Source organism: Triticum urartu, chromosome 6, assembly GCF_003073215.2.
Source record: "Triticum urartu cultivar G1812 chromosome 6, Tu2.1, whole genome shotgun sequence".
Taxonomy (NCBI): domain Eukaryota; kingdom Viridiplantae; phylum Streptophyta; class Magnoliopsida; order Poales; family Poaceae; genus Triticum; species Triticum urartu.
In genome coordinates, this window is record NC_053027.1 from 531,446,507 (window position 1) to 531,471,181 (window position 24,675).

At 43.0% G+C, this 24,675-nt stretch overlaps 4 protein-coding genes and 2 long non-coding RNA genes across 8 annotated transcripts; 2 read left to right on the top strand and 4 right to left on the bottom strand.

Annotated features, from left to right (window-relative positions):
• Positions 1-3,585: 3,585 nt before the first annotated feature.
• Positions 3,586-4,935, bottom strand: LOC125512695. Its single transcript, XM_048677785.1, has 3 exons — positions 4,379-4,935; positions 4,208-4,294; positions 3,586-4,125 (listed from the first exon to the last, which is right to left on the bottom strand). Exons 1-3 carry the CDS (start codon positions 4,745-4,747, stop codon positions 3,940-3,942), a joined length of 642 nt encoding a protein of 213 aa, XP_048533742.1. The 5' UTR covers positions 4,748-4,935; the 3' UTR covers positions 3,586-3,939.
• A 1,645-nt stretch (positions 4,936-6,580) lies between these two features.
• On the bottom strand, positions 6,581-9,805 carry LOC125514932. The gene is made up of 3 exons (XM_048680306.1): positions 9,373-9,805; positions 7,007-8,902; positions 6,581-6,857 (listed from the first exon to the last, which is right to left on the bottom strand). Exons 2-3 carry the CDS (start codon positions 8,167-8,169, stop codon positions 6,776-6,778), a joined length of 1,245 nt encoding a protein of 414 aa, XP_048536263.1. The 5' UTR covers positions 8,170-8,902; positions 9,373-9,805; the 3' UTR covers positions 6,581-6,775.
• Positions 9,806-11,315: 1,510 nt separating this feature from the next.
• Positions 11,316-11,901, top strand: LOC125514936. Its single transcript, XR_007286682.1, has 2 exons — positions 11,316-11,439; positions 11,547-11,901. It is a non-coding gene; the product is annotated as an uncharacterized LOC125514936 (long non-coding RNA).
• Positions 11,902-12,151: 250 nt separating this feature from the next.
• On the bottom strand, positions 12,152-17,311 carry LOC125514934 (U-box domain-containing protein 33-like). Of its 2 annotated transcripts, none has more exons than XM_048680309.1 (10): positions 17,173-17,311; positions 16,926-17,079; positions 16,001-16,122; positions 15,662-15,756; positions 15,009-15,086; positions 14,797-14,923; positions 14,583-14,645; positions 14,060-14,188; positions 13,431-13,775; positions 12,152-13,142 (listed from the first exon to the last, which is right to left on the bottom strand). In XM_048680309.1, the coding sequence occupies exons 2-10, from the start codon at positions 17,065-17,067 to the stop codon at positions 12,435-12,437; spliced, it is 1,809 nt and encodes a 602-aa protein (XP_048536266.1). In that variant the 5' UTR covers positions 17,068-17,079; positions 17,173-17,311; the 3' UTR covers positions 12,152-12,434. The 2 variants fall into 2 exon arrangements, with proteins under 2 accessions (XP_048536266.1, XP_048536265.1); XM_048680308.1 differs by having other exon boundaries at positions 14,583-14,660.
• Positions 15,671-17,708, top strand: LOC125514935. Of its 2 annotated transcripts, none has more exons than XR_007286679.1 (3): positions 15,671-15,804; positions 17,147-17,412; positions 17,573-17,708. It is a non-coding gene; the product is annotated as an uncharacterized LOC125514935 (long non-coding RNA). The 2 variants fall into 2 exon arrangements; XR_007286680.1 differs by having other exon boundaries at positions 15,676-15,804; positions 17,150-17,412.
• A 1,137-nt stretch (positions 17,709-18,845) lies between these two features.
• Positions 18,846-22,825, bottom strand: LOC125514933 (U-box domain-containing protein 33-like). Its single transcript, XM_048680307.1, has 9 exons — positions 22,547-22,825; positions 22,000-22,121; positions 21,793-21,914; positions 21,558-21,662; positions 21,283-21,445; positions 20,853-20,993; positions 20,128-20,595; positions 19,252-20,019; positions 18,846-19,037 (listed from the first exon to the last, which is right to left on the bottom strand). The coding sequence occupies exons 1-9, from the start codon at positions 22,725-22,727 to the stop codon at positions 18,849-18,851; spliced, it is 2,259 nt and encodes a 752-aa protein (XP_048536264.1). The 5' UTR covers positions 22,728-22,825; the 3' UTR covers positions 18,846-18,848.
• Positions 22,826-24,675: the final 1,850 nt, after the last annotated feature.

A 24,675-nucleotide genomic window follows, 5' to 3' on the forward strand; every position in this document is an offset into this window, starting at 1 on the left:
GCGTAAAACCGCTCCGCAAACGGACGCGTCCCAACCCATCTATCAAGCCAAAAAAGGGTGCCGAACCCAGAACCCACCTTAATGGAAGTCCCAATACGCAGGACCAACATCAATTGGATCATCGATTGCCAGAATTGGGATCCACCAGATCTGGAGGCGAACATCAGAGGTTTCCCTCGAAGGTATTTCGCGTGGATAATCTCCAGCCACAGCCCACCATCCCCGGTCTGAATGCGCCAAAGCCATTTGAAGAGGAGGGCAATATTCATCCGCTTGGATGAGATGACCCTGAGGCCGCCCTGGTCCTTGGGCTTGCAGATCTCAGACCACTTAACCATGTGGTACTTCTGTTTATTGTTCTCTCCAGCCCAGAAGAATCTAGAGAGAAGTTTGATGACCTCCTGATGGAGGGATTCATGTAGACTATAGAATCTCATAACATGCATCAAGAGGCTAACGAGGGAGGAGTTCATCAGAATCACTTGAGCGGCCTTGGAAAGCCACCCCTGCCACGGCTCCATCCAGGTTGGAGCTTGGAAATTATTGGGCGAAAGTCTTTCTCCTGTAGACGGGCGTCACTAATCGGCATACCGAGGTAAGTAGTGGGGAAGGAGCCCAAGTGACAGTTCAAGCGATTGACGATTCGTTGGGCTTCCTCCCTAGAGTACCCAAGCACCATCACTTCACTCTTAGCGAAGTTAATCGTGAGACCCGACATCTCCTGAAAGCAGAGGAGGAGGAACTTGAGGTGTCGGGTATCCTCGTCCAAACCTTCCACCATCATAATGGTGTCGTCCGCATATTGGAGGTGGGTCAGACCACCATTGGCCACAAGATGGGGGCAAATCCCTCTAATGTGACCCGCCGGCTTGGCCAAGTTTAGGATCGTAGCTAGTGCGTCGACCACAAGATTGAAAAGAAATGTTCATGGTCTTTCAGTTTTAGTTTCCATCCAATAAGCAATGAGCAAAAAGTTGAGCTTAGTTGACTTAAGATGAAGGTTGCATTCAGTTGTGTTGAGATGAAGCTTACATTTAACAATTGTCTATGGATTTTTGGCCATCGCATATATTCTTGTGGACATGTTAAACATGATCCGCCGTGTTCTGTAAGATAATTACCTGACAATTATGCATAACGAGCCAGTCGACCATAATAAATCGCGTACAAAATAAATACATGAGACTTAACTCATGACCGGAAAACAGCGCAGCAAGGTGCACGTTACACTCTAGTGTACATGTAATAGGAAAGATGTATCGTATACCAGTATATGTATGTACTATACACAACAAACTGTAGGTATGGTGGATGCCAAAGCTTGATCTCCGACATAGATTCCTGCTGGCGATGAGGTTAGCGTTTCTCGTCGCGTATACACGCTAGCGAGATTTGGTTTCGGGACCTCGATAATTTTTATTCTGGTCAACCTTTATAATATCTCTGTTGCGCCTTCTCTTGACTATGATGTTTCTTATCTAACCTTGTAATTAAGTAAGTTCGACCACTGTGAGTTCTTTATTTTTGAGAAACACCTGTAATGTTATTCATACCCGACAATCATTACATCTGCACCACTTTGGATTTAAAGTTCAAGAAACAATAAAATAATTTCTACAACTAAGAATTGCAATGAAATATCTTGGCGTCTTCTCAGTGATATCAATGTGCAAGATGAAATACTACCAAGACTTTACTAAAGCGACTGCAATCGAACAGGAGCACCGATACTACTACTCTTTCACCTGCACAAACTTGATTGCCAATAAAAGTTTTTGAAAGCCCATTGAGTCGCTCATATAAGATGGGAAGCCGTAAGTGACGAGAGAATTTGGGCATGGATGTTCCCCTACAAGTGCATGTTGTCAGACTGCAAGATCTTTGCTAGAACGCAAATGAAGGGCTCCGACTCCACAAAGAATCAAGCCATCAAAAGCAACACAACACAATATCACAAACTCATTACCAAACTTCGCGAGGACACAAAACGCTTTTCCTACATGGCTCTGCCACATAAGAGAGAGTAGATTTATTCGCAAAACACTAGTCCCTTCATTAATGAGACGCCGACGAAGGCCACAAAGAACGTTTGAGGTACTCCCACCTCTCAACACGAAGATGGCAGTGAGAGGCGGGGGACCAAAAGAAGGGCCAACGGCGGCTGTTGTTCTTCCTCAAACCCTAACTTCTCTTCGTTGTATTATTATTGTTTATGACTATGAGTAAACATCTCCTTTTTTTTGAGAATTAGTAAACATCTCCCGATTGACGTCGAAATCTAAACCAGGCTCATATCATATAGGCCCAATGGTCAGCCCATGTGATCATCTCAAAGTCCAAGCATACCAATATAGGCCCAACGTGGAGCCCATGCTAAAAGGAACGAGGTTTCCTTTTCCTTTTCTCTGTGTGAACATTTTTTTAAAAGTAATCGATCAGCTATCCGGTCGTACAGAAGGGACGAGACTTGCCTGCTCCCCCAACGTGCTCCCATCCGTGCTCCCGCATAGATGGCATAATTTAATTGGAACAAGATAAGGCCCGACCCCACCCCCTTAAAATCAGGGGGGAGATGATTAGATTAGAAAAAAAAGGAGAAAAAGACAGCCGTAAGATGGAGTGGGAGCACGGATGGGAGCATGGCAAGGGAGCAGGCAAGCCGGATCCGTACAGGAGAGCATGCACCATGGAAGGAATCCGCAACGCAAGGGTAGACCAACGAAGCTAAGCTAGTATATATAGGGTAGGAAATCTATGTTCATCTATGGCCACAATTTCCTACTAAAATTAAGGACAACGCTAACGCCCATATGTGTGGTGGGACCGAAACCCGCCCACACACGCTGTAATACACAGACTGCGCCACGTCACCACATGTATGCATGTGAGAATCTTTTTGAATTTCCTGTTTTTAAAATGTTTTATCTCTTAAATAAAAAATCCGATTGAAGATCTGTTTTCACCATTAAATCTCTTGCGATGAGATCTTCAAAACTAGATCTCATAGCAATATATTTCGACGATTTTTTTTTCTGTTAAAGTTGTCATGTTTATTGCACATGAATTTTTATGGTGTTTACACTAAAGTTGCCATGATATATTTCAACTATTTTCTTTCACATTTAAAAGTAAATTTTGACATTTATAAAACAGAAAGAGTAAAATGCATCATAGGTCCTATAACTATCCGAGGTGTGTCACTTTAGTCCTATAACTATTCGAGGTGTGTCACTTTAGTCCTATAACTATCAAAGTGCAGATTTGAGTCCCAAAACTATTTCGAGTCGTTCACTGCAGGTCCTATGGTCGCCCCAGCAGTGATTGTTGGCTGACGTGTCACCTGGACCAGTGCCACAACGACCCAGGGCGCGTGGTGGAAGATTTCCCGCCATTGGTGGTTGATACATTTTGCAATTTGGTCCATCAAATTGTTTGCTCTCCAGCCGCAGCCCTCCTCTCTGCAATCTCATCTCTCTTTCATCAGTTCTGCCATGTCTGGAACAAGCTCGACGGCATCAAGATGTAGCAGGAACAAGCCGGCACGGCAAATGATCATGCAAGTGACAAATGAATGTTGCAACTTAACAGGAAAATATATAGATGAGAATTGCCACACTTCCAGGAAGTAGCACATCATATTGTCATTAGATAAAGAGTGCTCTTGCATAAACATAGATACACACTAAAGCTTGCAACTATGTAATGTGGTACTGGGTTGCACTCTGCATGATGCAGTACCACATTACATAAGTAGTACCTCCGTCCAAAATAAAGCCTTCAATTTGTGAAGGCCCTAACCATCTCTATCTATCCAAAAGAAACCAAACTCTGTCCAAAAAGAAACCAGGTTCTGTCCAATAGAAGGCATGTCCACTTCATCTTCTATTTCTTCTTCCTAGGAATAACATTGTCCAATAGAAGGCATGTCCACTTCATCTTCTATTTCTTCTTCCTAGGAATAACATTCTCCTTCTCCGTGATCTTCTCCTTCCTTTTCTTCTTCTTTGCTGCTACATGGATTATAGTTGTGGTCTGTTTTGTCATTGGTAGATCCTCTATTTGGCTTGCAAGAAATTGATTGTCAGGAAGAGGTCTTGGTGCCTGGGATTCTTGGGACGGCTGTGACTGCAAATGTGAAAACATGTGTTACATCAGTTTTGGAATAGGAGAGTTTCCATGAGATTCACAAAAGTTGAAAAGAACTTACGGATTGCATCAGTATGTCGAACACAGACATGTTCTGCTCCCACACTTGTATTACACTAGATCCAACCACACTTGCAGAAGATGTGGTCTACAATTCCAGAGTAGTTTTGGATTTAAGTTAGCAACTAACTAACTAGAAGTAACATAAAGGAAATTATCTAGTAATTGTTACCTGATCAGATGAAGTAATCCTTCTCTTCACTGGTAATTTTGCCTTTTTGGCAATATGCCTTGGAATTGAGTTTTGTCCTTGAACTGCCTCACCTTGCTGCACTTGCCCTGCCTCTCGCTGCTCCCCTTGCCTTGCCTCATCTTGTTGCTCATGTCTACCTTTTTCAGGGCAAGTTTTTTTATTATGATCAACTGACCTACAAATACTGCAGTGAGAAACCGCACCATGCTTGCTCAACTTTCCTTCATCAGTCTCTACAGGGTTCTTCTTTCTTTTATTACTAGGCCTCCCAACATGCTTTTCGTATAGGGGTGGCAAGATTGGAGCAGCATTCATCTTTTCCCACTCTCTTGGGTCTCTGCAAGGCATAATAACTTCACCATATACTTTCTTGAATGCTGCAATACTATAGCATGGAGAGACAACATTCTCTCGTTTGATTCTTTCACCTCTGAGACAAGAGATGCCATGTCTACATGGTATGCCTGTTACCTGCCAAGCTTTACATGAACATGTGTATTTGTTTATGTCAACCTTGTACTTGTTGGGGAACGTTGCAGAAAACAAAAATTTTCCTACGGTTTCACCAAGATCCATCTATGAGTTCATCTAGCAACGAGTGATCGGATTGCATCTACATACCTTTGTAGATCACGCGCAGAAGCGTTCAAAGAACGGGGATGAGGAAGTCGTACTCGACGTGATCCAAATCACCGAAGATCCTAACGCCGAACGGACGGCACCTCCATGTTCAACACACGTACGGTCAGCGTGATGTCTCCTCCTTCTTGATCCAGCAAGGGGGGAGGAGAGGTTGATGAAGATCCAGCAGCACGACGGCGTGGTGGTGGATGCAGCAGTCACCGCAGCAGGGCTTCGCCGTTCTTCTGCGAGAGGGAGAGATGTAGCAGGGGAGAGGGAGGCGCCAAGAGTCAAGGGTGCGGCTGCCCCTCCCTCACCCCCTTTATATAGGCTCCCCAAGGGGGGGCGCCGGCCCTAGGAGATGGGATCTCCTAGGGGGGGCGGCGGCCAAGGGTGGAGTGGCCCCCAAGGCAAGTGCCCCCCCCCACCCTAGGGTTTCCAACCCTAGGCGCAGGGGGTGGGCCAAGGGGGGCGCACCAGCCCACTATGGGCTGGTTCCCCTCCCCACTTCAACCCATGGGGCCCTCCGGAATGGGTGGTCCCACCCGATGGACCCCCGGGACTCATCTGGTGGTCCCGGTACAATACCGGTGACCCCCGAAACTCTCCCGATGACCGAAACTGCACTTCCTATATATAATTCTTCACCTTCGGACCATTCCGAAACTCCTCGTGACGTCCGGGATCTCATCCGGGACTCCGAACAACTTTCGGGTTACTGCATATTCATATCTCAACAACCCTAGCGTCACCAAACCTTAAGTGTGTAGACCCTATGGGTTCGGGAGACATGTAGACATGACCGAGATGGCTCTCCGGTCAATAACCAACAGCGGGATCTGGATACCCATGTTGGCTCCCACATGCTCCTCGATGGTCTCATCGGATGAACCACGATGTCGAGGATTCAAGCAACCCCGTATACAATTCCCTTTGTCAATCGGTACATTACTTGCCCGAGATTCGATCGTCGGTATCCCAATACCTCGTTCAATCTCGTTACCGGCAACTCACTTTACTCGTACCGTAATGCATGATCCCGTGACCAGACACTTGGTCACTTTGAGCTCATTATGATGATGCATTACCGAGTGGGCCCAGAGATACCTCTCCGTCATACGGAGTGACAAATCCCAGTCTTGATCCGTGTCAACCCAACAGACACTTTCGAAGATACCCGTAGTATACCTTTATAGTCACCCAGTTACGTTGTGATGTTTGGTACACCCAAAGCACTCCTACGGTATCCGGGAGTTACACGATCTCATGGTATAAGGAAAAGATACTTGACATTGGAAAAACTCTAGCAAACGAACTATATGATCTTGTACTATGTTTAGGATTGGGTCTTGTCCATCACATCATGAGAATGATGTGATCTCGTTATCAATGACATCCAATGCCCATAGTCAGGAAACCATGACTATCTGTTGATCAACGAGCTAGTCAACTAGAGGCTTACTAGGGACATGTTGGTGTCTATGTATTCACACATGTATTACGATTTTCGGATAACACAATTATAGCATGAATAAAAGACAATTATCATGAACAAGGAAATATAATAATAATCCTTTTATTATTGCCTCTAGGGTATATTTCCAACAGTACTCGTCTCTGAGTCCCAAGACAGTAAAGATGCCTTTGCCAGAAGGCAATGCCTGACAATTATTAGCCATTTCTGCATTCTTATCAAGTATCTTTTTTATCTTAGGACAAATTGTTCCACACCACTCTTCACTTTCCTTGTTCTTGCTATAAAACCTTGTCGACAATTGATTTTTGATTTTTTTTGAACATGCTCATGACAGGCAGCTCTCTAGCATCAAGTATCCACCTTCATTGAGAAGAAACAAATCAGTTCAGAATGTAAATTCAAACCAGATATATCCCCGACATAGCAGCGAGATAGTGCACTATGTAGAACTAGAATGGAAAACTATATGCCAAAATATATTAGAATGGAAAAAGCGATAGGAAACTTACTTATTAAAGACCTCACAATTATTGTTTAGTAGCAGGTCACACTTTGGTAATTCTTGGAAAAAGGCCCTGCACCAGGAACTTGGTTCAATTGCTTCTAAGTACTCATAAGCTTCCAGATTTAATTCCTTCATGTCATCCATGTTTTTTCTCCAATCAATTTTATTGTACGACCTTGCAATTGCCCATAACTTGTTCTTCAGGTTCTCGCCCTTCCACTTCTTTGCAAAATTTTGGTAAAGGTGCCTCACACAAAACCTGTGTTGTCCATGAGGGAACAGAGCAGTAACGACATTTATTAGTCCTTTTTGCCTATCACTCATCACTGTCCAAGGTGCTGTGTTCACTATGTGCAGATCATCTTTCAAAGTCTGTAGAAACCACTTCCATGTTGGTGTGTCATCCACTTCAACTACAGCCATAGCAATGGGGAAAATACAGTTGTTTGGATCAATCCCTACAACAGTCAACAATTGTCCACCATATTTTGTTTTAAGATGGCACCCATCAACACAAATAACAGGCCTGCATCCAGCCAAAAAGCCTCTTTTACAAGCATCTAATGACATGTAACATTGGTGGAATCTGCCATCTTTGAGTTTGATAAACATGCTACTTCCAGGGTTTGACATTCTGATCTCTTGTGCATAGTCCCACATCATCGAGTATTGTTTCTCCTCATCTCCATGAATCTGCTTTATTGCTATCCTTCTTGCTCTTGCTAGCTTGCTCCTTGCAGGGATCATGTTGTAGTCCTTCTGCACCAACCTTGCAAAATTCATCAATGTCATCTTTTCGTCTGCCCTGAAGTTCTCCAAATACTTGCCTGCTAGATATCTTGATGTGAATCCATTAACCTCCCATTCTATACTGCAGGTGTGATCCCCCACATAAGTTTTCACCACAAAACTTGTGGTTCTGCTGTCAGGTGCTGCGAATAAATACCATGGACAGTCATCCGAGCAGTGTGCCCTAATTCTTTGTTTATCATTCTTTGCATACTTGATTGCAACTCTATTCTGAATAGCGTACTCTCGAATTGCCCTTCTAAGATCACCTGCAGTAGGGAACTTCATACCCAATTTGAATATCGGTGCTTTCATGTCCTCCGGCTTGAAAGACCTGAGCTTCACCTTCTTCTTTTTCTTTTTCTTCCCTTTTTCCATAACAACCTCATGTTCTGATTCATTTCCCTCATTCTCTGAAGCTGGCAGTTCTAGCTCATCGGTGTCATAGTCACTATCCCTCTCGTACTGTACTGCTTTATTTTTCTTTGCTCTGAGATCCTTATTGAAGTCATCAACCCACTCCTCAAACAGATTATCATCGCCATTCTTAAAGTCATTGTCTAAGTCAGCCCAATCTTCATAACTACAATCACTATCACTATCATCACTACACTGTCATTGTTTTTCTGCACTTGTTCTTTAGTTCTCCCTTTTTGTGCCTTGCTCTTGATCCTAGGACTACTCCTAATATAACTCTTTGTACCTCTTTCTTGTGGCTTCACGGGACTCATGATATCAGGCATTGTAGGTGAGCCAATTATGCATATGTCATCCATATTCAGCTCGCTATAAATATCACCATGATCCATGTACAACTTGAAATGCTTGAACTTTGGCACAACAGCAGTCATACTAAGACAGTCTGCATCTCTATCAATAATTCTCAGTCCATTATCCAAATTCATGCCAGGAAGTAACCAGAAACACTGCACTTTACTTGGATCATAGCCAAGCTGCTGCACAAAATCTTTAATCCACAACGGCGACCAGGTTTCAACCTCACAATGATCAAAGAAATCTGTTTTGCAATCCATGTATTTCTTGTTTGCTCCAAAGCCGAGAAAAACCCCACCATGATTAATCTCTACTGAGAACAGCTCCTCCTTGGGTCCTATTACATGAAAAAAAAAACAGAGTACATATATACATCAGCAGTACAATTTCTTTTGCATCACCACTAGTACATATATACATCAGCAGTACAATTTCAAATGGTACTATAGGTGTACAGGACGAGCTTATAATGCAAAAAAAAGATACCACTGTACATAACAAGGCTTCAGTTACAGCAGGGACTATATACTACAGGAAAAATAGTGCCCAAATCACCATACACACAGGAAAATGCCCAAATCTCCATACGTACAGGAAGATGCCCAACTCTTTTGAAATAGATTTCAGTACAGAAAGATTTTAGTACAGACAGAAGATTTCAGTACGGGAAGAGAAGCCATATGTACATTCAGACTGAATCGACACAATATCTAAGCTGTAATGCCCAAATCGTGCCAAATCTTGCTACTCTATTGAAATCTCTAAGCCAAAAGGGGGTGCAGCAGGGACTGGGGTTAGGGTTCTTACCATACTCCGGAGGAGGGGTGTTGGGAAGCCGCCGCGATGGAGCCATCGGACCAGCGCCGCGGTCGGATTAGCAGCCCCGACTCCCGTCCTGCGCCTCCAATCGCTGGACATCAATCGCGAACGTCGCCGGTCGCCACCATATCGCCGCCTCAGAGAGATTCGTTCGTAGAAAGAGAGATGGAGAGTCTGAGAATGAGACGAGCTGAGATTTCAAGGGCTTTCCTGCAAATAAACGCTTCATTGTTTAGACTGGTGGGCCCCTCTGGTCGATGTGGCACCGGTCCAGGTGACACGTCGGACGGTCAACGCTGCTGGGGCGACCATAAGACCTGCAGTGAACGACTCGAAATAGTTTTGGGACTCAAATCTGTACTTTGATACTTATAGGACTAAAGTGACACACCTCGGATAGTTATAGGACCTATGATGCATTTTACTCAAACAGAAAATTAAGAAACTAGACTTGCCATGAACCATAAACTAATATTGCCATGATACATGCACTTAAGATTGCCATGGTTCATACAAAAAATATTTTTCATGGTCAAAGTATTGCAGTTGCCACCATCAAAATAGTAAAATTGCCATGCTCTACAAACTGAAATTGCCACATGACAACTTTAGTTTAAGCACTATGACAACTACAGTGTAAACATCATGGCAACTTCTAGGCAAAAAAAAAATTCGTCAAAACATATCAACATAAGGTCTAGTTTTAAAGATCTCGTCGAGACGGATTTAATGATGAAAACAGACTTTTAATTCGACTTTTTAATTAGGAGATAAAACATTTTTAAGCCGAAAATCAAAAAAAATCCTGCTGATGTCATCTGTTCACATGTGGCAAAATGAGTGGTAAAGAAGGCGTGTAGGCGATGTGCAATATGCCACACGTGTGGGCGTTAGTTTTTCCGAAAATTAAACCTACGCATGCCGACTAGCAAGTTATATAAGTACTGATCGCTCCTACTCTCTAATTAGCTGCAAGATATATATACTCAACCGCAGTCCAGGTGTCCCTACCTAGAAATCAAAAACCCACCTATCTGATTCGAGAGCATCTTTGATACGCTGATGACCTTCTGATTAAGAGTTGGTAAGGTCATCTGTAACACGCAGGGCATTAAAGATGCGTGTTTCGTTCTCTTATTCGTTATCAGTTGTTCACATTCCTTTCGAATCTATTGGTACATGGACGCATACGTGCATCATACCCTTGCCGGTTTCAATCCCTGAGGGAGATTCATAATTTGCTCGGCTAATCTTATCGAAAAAGATGATACCCCGCGCGTTGCATCGGGAGTCGGCTGCAATATATTGCAATGAAATTTAATTTGTGATTCATTTGATTAATAATATACTTCCTTCGTCCGAAAAAAATTGTCCCTTAAATGGTTTAAATGGATGTATCTAGCACTAGCTTGGTGCTAGATACATCCATTTAAAGGACAAGCTTTTTCGGACGAAGAGAGTATAAACTAAAACTAACATAATGTGTGTATATTTGACAAATGCTTATGAATGTAAGTAGCATAATATAATGAAAAAAGGTCCATGGATGTTGTTGAGGTCCATTGACGAGGTGGTATGTGTGCATGTTCCAAGAAGATCATCTAAAACCCAAAAATACGTAAAAAAATAGAAAAATATTCCAAGGGTGGCGCACTCTCATTTCACAAAAAATGACCCTTGCGGGGCTCTTGCAAGGAGTACCCACTATATAGTTGCTCCCCCGTTAGGAGCTCCATGAAGCTGGAGTTTTTTTTTTTGAGGTTATTTTTTAAGGTGAACTGGAGTTGTTTTGTAGGACAACTACATACCAAACCTTAAAAAAGAGAAAGAAGAGATACAAAAGGCCCACAAGTTAATCCGTTTAGTGAAGGCCATAAGTTAGTTATAAAAGCCCAAAGTGCATAACAAGTGCACATGGCGGCCTAGCCCATCTCAGAGTCGACACCCAGCGGGCTGGCCGGCTGTCGGAAAGCGCGGCGGCGTTCCCCTTTCTACTACGGCGGCGGCGGCCGCGATGTATCCCGGAGAGGAGGCGACGGAAGGTCAGCCAGGCAGGTAATGGCGTTTCTCTACCGACCCCCCCCCCCCCCCCCCCCCCCCTCTGTGTCGATCGATTTGTGTTTGATCACGGCAAGGATAGACAATTAGACATGGAGTTTCAGGTTGGCTCAGAATGTGGATGCTTGTCCGCCTTGCCTTGCACTGCATTCGATCGATGAACGGGCAACCCGATTATGCTGGTTCTCAAGTGGTGCCTACTGCCTAGAGATGATGACTGAGCACAATCTGTCACCGGCCAGAGCGGTGATTGAAGAATTGAGCTTCACTGTCAGTTTGAAACTTATTAGATTACCCGTTGTGTACTGCCCTAGAAAGCTGTGACTTAGTTTGCCTGCGGCATATGGCAGCTGTGTCGATGCTGATCTGAACTTCATGTGAACTCCGTGCATCCTGATGTAACCGTGTTACCGGCAAACAATTTGCGCTTCACGCATTAGTTGATCCGGTCCCTTGCTCTGTGTGGGTGCTTGTTGCTGCTTATTATTCCCTCTGTATCAGATATAAGATGTTTTTTGATACAAAGGGAGTATAAAAAATATATTATATTTTGATACGGAGGGAGTACCAATTAGGATGAAATTGGGGGTGAAAGCCCCTTTTGGCCCATTGATCTGATTGTTATACTACTACCTGGTTTAGTTTGTGATGCTTTAGTTATAGTAGCAGCAGGCTCACAAATAAAAAAAATACATTACACTATTTCATATGGCTCATGTGGGTCATTGGATCCTGAGATGTTTGTGGGCGCTTACATAATTTGCCATGCACATTTATCTATGATTTTGCCACCACAAACTAATGAGAGTGATGAACTGTTCTGTTCTATGATACATCATGTTCTAGTTAATTAAATGTACATTCACAAGAGAAATGCTATAGCATCACAAACTAAACCCATGTATAGTGCAGGTTCACAAGAGAAATGCTACTGTCTATCTATTGGCATTTTGCAGCAAGTTGCCGATGCGTTGTGGCGTTGGCACAGTTCTTCAGTTTCCACGACTCCATTTCCGGGACTTACTTGCAGTCGCCATGGCCCGCAGGATGTCCAGCGGTCTCCAGTCGGTGTCGGACGTGAAGGTCGGTCGGTGCTTCCGCTCCAGGTTGCAGCACTTCAGCGCCAGCCGAAGGAGCCGCTCTGCCTGCACCTCTGGCCAGCTGCCGGCAGATGCGTCCAGCAGGCCGTGCACCGCGTCCCTCCTGAGCGCCTCCTGTACCTGCTCGACGATATTGAGGTCGAGCAGCCCCGTGAGCACCTGCAGGATCACCACGCCGAACGCGTAGACGTCCGACTCTGTAGTGAGCTCGCCAGTCATGAAGAAGATGGGGTCCATGTACCCCATTGTGCCCATCGGGTTGGTCCACCGGCAGATTGTGTCCTCCTTCAGGGGCTTCATCTGCACAATGCGCGCCGTTCCAAAGTCCCCTAGCCGGCTCACATTCCCGGCGTCGAGGAGGATGTTCGTCAGCTTCAGGTCCGCGTGGATGATGGCGTGGGGGAAGCTGGAGTGGAGGTGCGCCAGCGCGGAGCGCTGCTCGGCGAGGATCCTGATGCGGTCCTTCCATGGAAGCCCCTTGGAGAGCCCATCCATGAGCGTGCCATTGGGGAGGTGCTCGTAAATGAGGATGCATGATTCCTGGCACACGCCAATCAGCCTCACGATGTGTGGGTGCTCGGTTCTGCTCAGTACCACAACCTGGAGAGTTCCAAACATGATTCAGGAGATGCCTCTCCAAGCAGACAGGTATGCAAGTCTGTTATCTACTTCTGCGAGTTCTTTTATATATATGAAAAGGAGGGAACAGTTCTCATAAAAGAAGTGAAGAAACAGGGATCCTACTACAGTTCAGATAGAACTACTTGCTTCTTTTTAGGGTGGACTACTTGCTTATTGCTCTGTATTAAGTTTGATTCTTCTTATAGTTAATCTTGTGCTACGTTGTGTGCATACTCAGATAGTTAAATGAATGTTTATTATATTTACCTCCTGCTGAAACTCTGGGAAACCTTGTTTACCATGGGGTTTACCATGGGGTCCCAACATCTTGATAGCCACTATGATACCACCTAGTTTTCCTTTGTAGACTGGACCATAGCCTCCTTCTCCTATGAGATTTTTTGAGTGGAAGTTATTGGTCGCTTTCTCAATACGCGACATGGGGAACTCCGAAATGTGATCTGGAATATGCAGCTTTGGGTATCTATTTTTCGATAAGGTTCTCTCCCTCGGCAAAACATTCCCTTTTCTGGGTGACAAGATGCTTTGTTCATGATTATAGCCCTCATCTTGCAGATCTTTTAATTTCCTTTGGAGTTTCTCCATTTCGTCCTGTACAAAACAAAAAGCTGCATACTGAAGAAGTAATCAAGAAGAGATTTAATGGGACCAATGTTGTGTGATGTACACCTTGTGTCCCATGATTTTCTATCTCCTATTTTTCTGTTCCTGAAACGCAATGGCTCTAGCTTATCTTCATCAGTATTAATTTCATTTTGAATGTTTTATTATTTTCTAGCTTACCTTCACCTAGGCATGTTTTTCCGTCCAAGCTCTACTGTGTCCGATCTCAAAAGGAATGGACTGTAACAAAAGTTGCATCGTTTGACTTTTACCATCAATTTTGCAGCCTCTTCAGAAATATTTCTGGCACTCTGTATCTCATCAGATTTATCAGCACCCTCTTCGGAAAAAATCTCCACCTCCTCACAAGCATTTGATTCCTCAACGCCTTGTTCAGCTTCCTGCACATCGTACGTGAATGGAGCAAAACTTAATGTTATTTACGCAAATTGCAATTTTCAAAAGTCATAGGTAGCACTTGTTTTTTTTACCAGATACAGTTCATCAATCTGTCTTTGTGGCAGCAGTGGTAAATATAATTCTGGTCAAACATGCTTAAGCGCAGAGTGAATTCAAATATAATGCCATTTTTTTAACAGGAAAAGGCGCTCGAGGTGCCATCTTCATTAAGCTCAAATGCATAGTACAACATTTTGCAAGAGAGAGCAAGGGTTGTACAAAATCCTGGATATTGTTTCTGTATGTGTGGGCAACCTTAAAGAGTGAGTAGATAGAATTTCTGAATGCACATGTTTTAGTAGTTGTCTTGAAAGCAAAACGAAGGTGAGTTATTACCTTTGCTGATTGATCAGCACCATCCATTTGAATAACCCCATCCCCATTGATGATATCATCTGCCTGAAATGAGACATACTTGAGAATACGCCACGAGTTAGGACCAAAACTTTGAAGAGTCATGAACTTGTAAACTGAAACAGTTATTATTTGCATATGTTTGATGCTCTTTTGGATAAAAATGTGTGTAATGCTTTACTAAAAGGTTACTTACAAAATCACTTGGTGGTGTTGTGTATCCATCAGATTCGTCGCTCAGCTGAGTCAGCTCATGTATAGACGCCAACAAATCGGAGCTCCCTCTATATCCAATGCTTCCCGTATGTTTCAGATAATCATTACTGCACTTAGGAATGATCTCATCCATCAAGTAATTACTGGATTTGATCCAGATGTCTCCAGTTATGGACTTAAGACAAACTATACCTAGTGGACATGTATTTTCCATTGAGCACCACCCAAACCTGACAGCATTTGCGAAGCTCTTCTTGCTTTGCCATTTTCCTGCATAACTTGCTTCAGTGTTATACAGTTATATGCGCTAAGGTACTATTAATTTTTTTTGAAGTATACGTGGATTGACCAACCTTCTCCATCAGTTCAGGCTTTTGTTTCTACTGGTTGGTGCATGAAACTTAATATGGCATCAGAGCCAAGACTCAAATTCAAGGCCTGGACAACACACTATTAAATAGAAATAGTTGCAGCCTACATCGATCGCACGTCCAAGGCCTGGAGCAGCCTAGAAGTGAGGGAGAGTGCCCTCCCTCCTCTCCATCAGTTCGTTCTTCGGTCTTTTGGGTGAAGTGGCTGGTCCATGAACTTACTATGGTATCAATGCCATGAGGTCTTGTGTTCAAGTCTCAGTTTTTGCAGTTTAAATAAAAAATTGCTTGCACTCTTTCTGTCCATGTTAGGCCTTATCGAGCCACATGTGAGAGGGGGTGATGAAGTTCGGACTTTTGGTTCTACTGGTTTATGCATGAAACTTAATACATTTATTGTGTACATGTTACATCAAGTAACATATATCAAGAGGGAATGCTCTTTTTTGGGGATGAGTTCATTTAAGATCTCACCTTGAACCGATGACAATTCTCTTTATTTTGAGCTTCTTTATCAGGTTTACAAGACCAACGAGAATGTCATCGTGTGTGATGTAATGTGCCTTAACCTGCAAAGATACATGCCCTGTTTATGAAACATGTCTTCTCTGAAATAGGTATCTTATAACTTTTATTATTCATAGCGTAATATTGATTTGATCCGTCTCCAAAGTTGTACTAAAGTTGAGGCACTTATTTTAGGACGGAGGGAGTACCAAATGGGTACAAGACTTTTTGGATGAACACAAATTGCTCTGCTGTAACCTGATATATCTTAATCTGAACTTAAAATCATAGGATAGAGATCATTACCTCTCTTGTATCACACAGGCTTTTATATTGTAACAACATCCTAACCGTTGCTTCTGTTTGTTTGTCTCTATGCATCTGCTTCTCCTTTTCATCTGCAAACTTGTATAGCAACTCACCACCCACTGCAGTTGTTGAGGAGAAACAGAAAATTATTTATACAGCTCATAAAAATAAATTTATACTTTATGCTGTTAATATTTGTGTTAATAAAATATAGCTATTTTGTTGCAATAAGTCATGTGTGTAATAAAATAAAAACTCGGCTGGTGGGGGGAAAACTGCCCGCATGGTTTTGCACTAAGAAGAATCTCTCCCTGGCCTGATCATGAAAAGGCCCCGAAGGCCGGCTGCTCGGACGCGCTACAGGGTGCCCAGGACATGTGGGCCACATGTATAACACTGTTAGGCAACCGCAGTGGTTCGAATTCAGGACCTGGAGCGCTACTAAGGTCACTGCAACCACTAGGCTACAGGCCTGTTCGCTCATGTGTGTAAACTTCTACAACATTTTTACTACCGACAGCAGTTGCTGTGTTTGCATTTGTCCAGAATAAGATGAGAGCATGAAAAGGCTGTTTATCATACTGGGGAAGTTGATTAGGCATTTCCTTTCCTGGCCTGGTAGAAAAATTTAACGTGTATGGTATCTTTTTTCTGAGAGAAAAAGTGTATTGGTATCTAAGATGGCTACATTTACTAAATAATGATAAAAAATTGCGTTCCTATTATCTATCTCTTTGAAATGCTTCTTTATAGGATTGGATAGCGTATTACTTTCTATTCACACACAAGTTGAAAGACAGTACACTGAACTGCACATTTTTTTTCTGATGAAACATCCTTTAAATTTCCTTCTAAAAAATTGCACATGGGTGACTATTAGAGCTGTACAAAGGATGGAAATATTTGACTGAAGAAATCTTACTGAAAGGCATCCACTTGGATGGCCAGTGAACATTGACAAGAACTAGTGTGGCCCTTGGGAAATTTGCAGCTGCCCATAATATGTTAGCCTTCTCTCTTTTGAAGTTCTTCCCCACCGCGATATGAACCTCTTCTTGATCCATCTTTCTTGCTCCCTATATATACCGTTAAAAATCAATAATTAACATCAGATCTTGATTCTGCCTTTGCTATCTTGTTGAGCAGAACCTGAACCATAGAAGCCTCACCTCAAACACGAAAAGGTGAAGATATCTGGAAGTGGTCCAAAAGGCTAACGAAAGTACCTAATTGTGCTGCACCACTTTTCATCAACCCAGAGGCATCTTTTCCCTTTTGTGCCTTTGCTCTTCCTAGGAAGTGTCAGCTCATAGAAGGCCTGAAGGAGAGGCAATGATGGTGGTTTTAAATAGTGGCCTTGGATTTGGTCTTCCTCTGACTGTATCCAGCAGCAGTGAGCACACTATCAGGTCAGTCTCTTGCTTTGGGTCCCAAGTGTAGTCCAATGAGAAAAATGTTTTTTTAGAGCAAAAAGTGTTGTTTCAGCTTAGGAAACGTTGGTTACCCATTGAGCAGCTGTTCCAGTTTAGAAATGACTATGCTGATAATAATTTATTTTTATATTGGCAGGAAAACTTGTCTGATTCGGGTGAAATTTCCGTGAAATTTCCACTACTTCCAAGGAACTGCTGTACATGCCTGCCCCTCGTTGACTGACTTTTGATGTGTAGCAACAAAGTCGTCCAATTAGATGGTGATCATCCCATCTCCCTGGCCGGCAATGCCCATCAAAGGGTTGCTTTCAAGATGCGTAAATGTTGTCCAGCACATATAGTTTTGATATGATTAGATGTATGCAATAATGTTCGTTTTCTGCAGGTGGCTTTCACACAATTCTTGCTCTCAGGCTGTCAATATAGTAATGTACATCAAGGCATCTTCTGTTTCCTAAAGCATCTGATGATTAGCATATACTAGGATTATACTTTGAACTACAATACGTGAAGAGGGGTGCAGCTTTGGATGATTGGAATCTCCGTCTGACTCATTTGGACGGAAGTGCTTGTTGAGAAATTGCAGGCTTTCAGGAATACAGTATCCCAGTGTGAGGACAGAGCGACCGGAAGGTAGGTTAGGAAGTATGCAGTCCTGACACAGTGATATGTCAAAGATGAATTGGACTCTTGCTAAAAATCAAGGTCCAGATCGGATAGATCGCAACTTCAAGGCAAATGAAGTTTCATGCTGGTTACCAGCTTCTGAAGGACCAATATATAATAGATTGTGCTGCCAATTTGGTCAGTCATTGGAGACAAGGACATCGTACCTTTTGAATTTGGTATTGTTCAACACGGAGGATCTGTGTCATTGACAAGAAAATAAAATAAGCTGATCATAGGTCCTTGAAGTTTGATTGCTTGATCATTTTGGACTTTCGGAATAGACAGATCGATGATGCAAATATTAGATTTTCAAACTGGATGTAACATGTAAAATGACACTGTACCATATATGGTTGTAAATAATTGATAGTTCCATGCTGATATGCACTTTTCATTCATCCTGGAACATCGACATTCAGAGGCCAGTCAATACCACACCAATATTGATTGTTCATTCAAGCAGTGTGCACATGCGATGGTGATATCATCACCTAAACAGTTTTCACTTTATAAATCCATGTACAAAGTACAGCATGCCACTGATGGAGCTCCAAACTATTTTGTTTTACATACACGTTTTGCTCAAGAAACAAAATGAAAAGTAATGTGTATATCTTAGATCATTCTTTCTGAATACACACAGAAGCGTTTGGTTTTTGCGGTTTGTGCCTATTAATCTGTGTAAGGAGTTAAGCGCACACCAATTGTTCATCTCAAAGTTCCATGGTGATAAAGCTAACATATTAATTTGCATTTGTCTGCAGCCATTCTTGGATCGCAGAGCGGAGGGCATGGTTCGGCAAAAGATCACAGTGGAGTAGCTCAAGATTTGTCATGGGTGATGTATGGTGGCCATTGTCAATCCACTCCCTTATAGCTTCGGCTTCATAGGTAAAACCATCTGCAGCAATTAGAGGCTCCCTCATGATATCCTGCATCGTAGAAATGCAAGGGTGAAATAACCTGAAATAACAAATGTTGTCTATGCAAGAAATTACTGACTTTGTCTAAAATTGCTAAGAATGATAAATTGGAACAAAAATTCAGGAGGAAATTTAAGGTTAATCAAGCATGCTTCCACACTTTAATATGTCAAAATGAACAATAGAAGAAAAAAATATTCACCAAGTTAAATCTATGACTCACCTGTAGTATTGGACAGATGAAGTAGGGCGGCACACCTCCAAGGTCTTCGGATACTGATTTAAATGATAAGGAACACAAAATGATGGAACTAGACTTCAACATTGGTTCAAGTACAGTCCAAACCTCCGTTTGCAGGTCAGGGCGGTTTTTTCTTCTGATTTCACAACATTTCAGACCTACCCGAGCCAATTGCTCAGCCTGCATAGCTGGCCAGCCCCCAGCAGATGAATCCAAAATTGCTTCCAGGCAACCCTTTTCCACTGCCCGTTGCACATCTTTCAACAGCCCGAATCCTGGTCTTCCAGTCAAAAGGCGCAGCAGCACGATTCCGAAAGAGTATACATCAGATAGGGGGGTCAGGTCACCAGTCATAACATATTCAGGATCAATGTACACAAAAGACCCCTTTGGGTGGGTATGCTTATATAGAGTGGTTCTGCCCCTGAACTCATCAGTGAACATTCGGCACACGCCAAAACCACTGAGCTTTGCTACATTGTTTCCATCAAGAAGAATGTTCGATGCTTTAAGGTCACTGTGGACAATGCTATGGGGTTTATTAGAATGGAGAAAGATGAGCGCGGAGCAAACATCAGAAATGATGCGGGTGCGCAACTGCCAACTGAGAGGTTTAGAATTGTCTTTGCAAGCCAGGCGGTCATCCAAGCTTCCATTGGGCATGTATTCGTAGACAAGAGCTTGAGCGTCCTTGCAAGCTCCTATAAGAGTCACCAGGTTTGGATGTCGAACCCTGCTGAGAATCTCTATCTGCAAAGGAGGCAGCATGAACAACTCAGCAATTTATTTGAAGAAGCGAATTGCCAGTTCAGTTGAGATGAAAGAAAGTAAATAATTAACCAAGACCAATAATTCAACCTCTTGATTGAACTGCGACTGTGACTGTGTGCTTTCAGGATTCAACTTCTTTACAGCTACATTTGTGTGCCGAAGAAAGCCCTTGTACACACTTCCATAAACACTTTCTCCAACCTTCAGTGAGTGGTCAAAGTTGTTGGTTGCTCCGTTAATCTCCGAGCAGGACAACTCCGTGATGTGCATTGTCCCCTCCGAGGTTCCACTAGACTCTCCTTTCTTTGCATGTAGTGCTTCTACCTCTCTTACTGCCTTGTCATGCTGCAACATCAAATCCTTGATAATACGGTCTGAATGGGAAGTTGTTTTCTCCATGGCTAATCTTTTCTTGCGTTCATCTTGAAGCTTTGCACAAAGTTCATTAGTTGTTTCTGTGAGTCTTTCAACTTCCTCCAGTGTTGTTTTCAACTTATCCTCTATTTGATTCTTTTGCTTCACTTCTCCGAAGTACATACTCTCAGAGGCTCGTGCCTGTTGGACAAGCTAAATGTGAGAGAGTATTTCGTTAAAAAAATTAGCTGGCAGTTATTGGAAAAAAAAACGATGGATCCAAAATTGTTTACAAATTTATTATTGATGATGGTAAAGTTGGTGATGATGCTTCATAAGCACAGTAGCAAGTGTATCTTCCAAATAATGCTCTTACTGGCATACATCATACAGTTGAAATAACAGTTAACATCAGTATACTTGACATGACTGAAAAATGGAAATTAAGCTACACTTACTTTCTGGAAAGCCTCAAACAACTCCCTTTCTGCCTTTTCACGACTGCAGTTGTCTTCGTAAGCTTGTTTTCTTACACTCTCCAACTCCCGGAGCATATGCTGGAATTTGTTATCAGCCTCGTCAAATTCGTTAACAGTTTCCTGGGTGAGATAAGGTCAAAACTTCATGTCAAGATTTTCTTGAATGTTTAATTATCTTCATCCTATTTCGTGTATTTATCAAGCAAATTCTTCATCATGGACCACATTTGAAGTGCATATGCATTTCTGATTGCTTCATCAGTGACCATACAAAGTTTAAGTGCGGATGCATATTGCTTACTGAAGATGTGGAGAATATAAATGAAGCAGCTTCTTCTTTGTTCCTTGAAGTGTAACTGCTAAACTTTAAGTATGCCAAAATAAATATCATTTACATAATTGTGTTTACCTTTTCATTACCGTCGGATCGTCTGAGATTTGGTTTGTGTAGCCATGTATTTGAAACACACCACATATCTGACAAGCTAGTTGATCTATCCACTGAAAACTGTTGAGCATCAGGCTTTTGTGCACCTTGCGGCATTGCCCCATGGCTAAGGGGAACCGCCTTCCTAGTGTAGAGAGAATGCAGACAAGGAGGGAAACATGTCAAATGCAGGCTGGAGTTCTGCAACGTAACGCTAAGAACACAAGTGAAGAGCATCCACGCTCGACCAACCGTACCTACGGTAAACAAGCGTTCCTTTGCAGATGTACCATATTTTGCAGGAAGGATCTGCCCGCTGTTCTACAACCTGTGCTTTCTTGGACTTGAGAGCTTTCATTTTCCTGAACTCTTGAACGAGGAGTTAGTTTTCCCTTTTGTGGTAATAGGGCATTCACTAATGACCACGACGTGTTTAATTATAGTGATAATCTACAAGTTTTTAAGAGATCACTCAGAAATTTGTGCACATACTTTGTGTAATGCTTATCAGCTGCTGCCCCCATGACAAGGGCAGTGACATGATGCTCAGTGATGAGCTGCACTAGTCCCTCTGCCACATCATCTGATTCAACCACCAGCTTCTCAGCTTGTACCTGTGAGATACATGCATAGGTCAATTTTTGAAGCAAGCATATATTTCTAGTTTTCTTCGCATTCTGGTGTCTGATATGTCTGAACCTTTTCCTGTGCACATAGGAGCAGATGTTGGTCCAGACTGTCATTGATTCTTTGCAACTCCATCTTCTTGTATGCAGTCAGCTCCTGCTCTTGCACCTGGCTAGCAGGGATCCTGGCACCCACTATGAACAGCATTGGAGGTATTAACTTTCGCAACCATAATTTACTATCAGCAGAAACTCTATGCTATTCGAATCCTGCAGGATTTTAGTTTATCTGATTGCATTGCATCCAAAATATGCTGCTCACTCCGTCTCATAATATAAGACATGTTTGCAGTTTAAATTGAACTGTAAAAACGTCTTACATTATGAGACAGAGGTAGTAAAGCCATTTTGGAATAAATAAATAAATTTGTAGAGATAATTGACGTGGATTGACCATGTCAGTGTAATAATTACCCATGTCTTGTTTATGCTGTTCAGTCTATTGAAGTACTAGTAGGTAATGAAACTACAAAGCTGCATAAAAGAACTTCTGATCCAAATTAAAGCAAAAAGGAAAGAAAAGAAAGAAGAGAAGTGGAAGAGGAGGGGATGAGGCGCACTGATGGGGATGAGCTTGGGCTGGGAGCAGACATGGAGCAGCACAAAGGCGGTGTCTTTGGGGAACTTGTGCAGCGCCCACAGCACCATCGCCTTGGACTCGCCCACCGCCACATACACCTGCTCGCCGCCGCCGGAGGAGGAGGGGGAGGATGGCTCCGACGAGCCGCCCGCGGCGTCCATGGCAGCTAGCTAGTTAGCTGTGTCGTTCTCTCTTGCTAGTTAGCCAACAGCTCAGGTCAGCTTTGGACTTGTCCCCTGCGCTCTGGCTCCTCTGAGCCTTTTTTATACACCATTGATTCAGTAACCTCTTGACCCGTTATATATACTTGTGTGCATAGATTGACTCGTTATGGTAGGCTGGCAGCTGTACACACACACCTGCTGCCGGCTTGACTTGTTGCTGCCAAGAGTTGCCCAGCAGTTCCCATGGCATGGCAGGGGCTAGCAGTTTCCATGATAATTTTACTTCCCTATGGTTTTCATGATCGCACACCACCTGTTTGTTCGATTGCCCAGCCACATGCTCTCGATCAACTCGAGGAAGACGGCGCAACAAAGTCTAGTGCTTTTCTCTCTAGTGGAATTATCGAGTCATACCAGTAAAGATCGAACATTCATGGTTAACTGATGAAGTAAAACACACCACCTTTTCATTCAGTTTGAATACACACGTCCTCTTGGAGAGTTACATGGTTGGATCGGCAACGGCGGCAAATTAATTTGACTAGACTGTTCAGGAAAAAATTGAGAGGTTGGAGCATTAATTTGGAAGCTGATCTTGAGAAAAAAGAAACGTAATCTCCTTGTGGAGTTTGACAATCTTGATGTTTTTTTCTGAGGAAAATAAACTTTCAAATGATGATAAAAAATGTATGAATGATAAAAGGAATTGGATTATATTCGAAAAAAAAGAGGAAACCGCCTTATGGCAAAGATCTAGGGATAGGAAAATTGTGTTGGGGGGTAGGAGTAATTCTTATTTTCATGGGTTAGCTAATCAACATCATAGAATGTACCATCTGGATGTGCTGATTGGTGATGACAGCTCTGTCTATTCTACCCATGAAATGTTGGAAGTTGCTACTTCTTTTTACAAAAATCTTTTTGGCTTTGAAGTTAAAGATAATATTCATTTAGGACATGATTTTTGGTCTGACTCTGATCTGGTTACAGATGAGGAAAATGATAAGTTGCAACAACCTTTATCCGAAGAAGAAGTTATTAATGTTGTTATGAGAGAAGACTCGAGAGATAGGTCTAAGGGCAAAGCCAGCGCGGGCCCTCAAATCTGCCTCAAATGTCAGGACCGGATGCTTCAAACACTTTTAGCCATTCCGAAATCCCTCAAATCGCCCTCAAACTGGGGGGGGGGGGGGGGGGGGCTGCTTCTAAGGAAATCCTGACATGCGCGAATGCCGAGCAGACATTTGTTGGATATGGTTGGATGGCCTCCGCCCGGCCGGCAAGGACATTTGAGGACGTAAATTTGGTGACCGGTGTTTGAGATGCCCTAAGGCTTATCTCTTACTTTTAGGGTATATAGGTTGCTGCAACAACTTAATGGTCACATTTCCACCTAGCAGATTCCTGTAATTCTCTCTCTTTGTCCATTTGTGCTTGTGAAATACCGTATTATGTAAATATCCTTCCAACAATTTTATTTTGTTAATATTTACCACAGCAGGTGCTAAACCTAGGCATTTTTCAGGCTGGGCTTACAAAAGCCTGGCCTTCAATAACCTAGCCCAAGCGGCCAAGCCCATCCCAAAGCTCGAAGCCCTAACAATGTACTAAGTACAAGCTCGAGTCTGGCCCGAGGAGCTCGAACACCGTTGCACAGCCATGCACGGGTGGAGGTCGACCACGACCATCTCGCCCGAGAGATGCATCGAGGGAAGGATAAAGTATGTGCCGCCAACAATGTAGGAGGCAGAGGAATTTGGGAATTTATGGTTGTGATAGTATAGTTGCACGCATCTTCGGTGCTTATATATGGAGGCTCAGGGTGAGATTTGCAGATAGTGAGACACATAAGATCTGAAGAGGCAACACGTTCAGGGCTAGGCTGGGTTTTATTTTGGACTAAAATTAAAGCCCGATTTGGGCCCAAATTTTTGATCGGACTGCA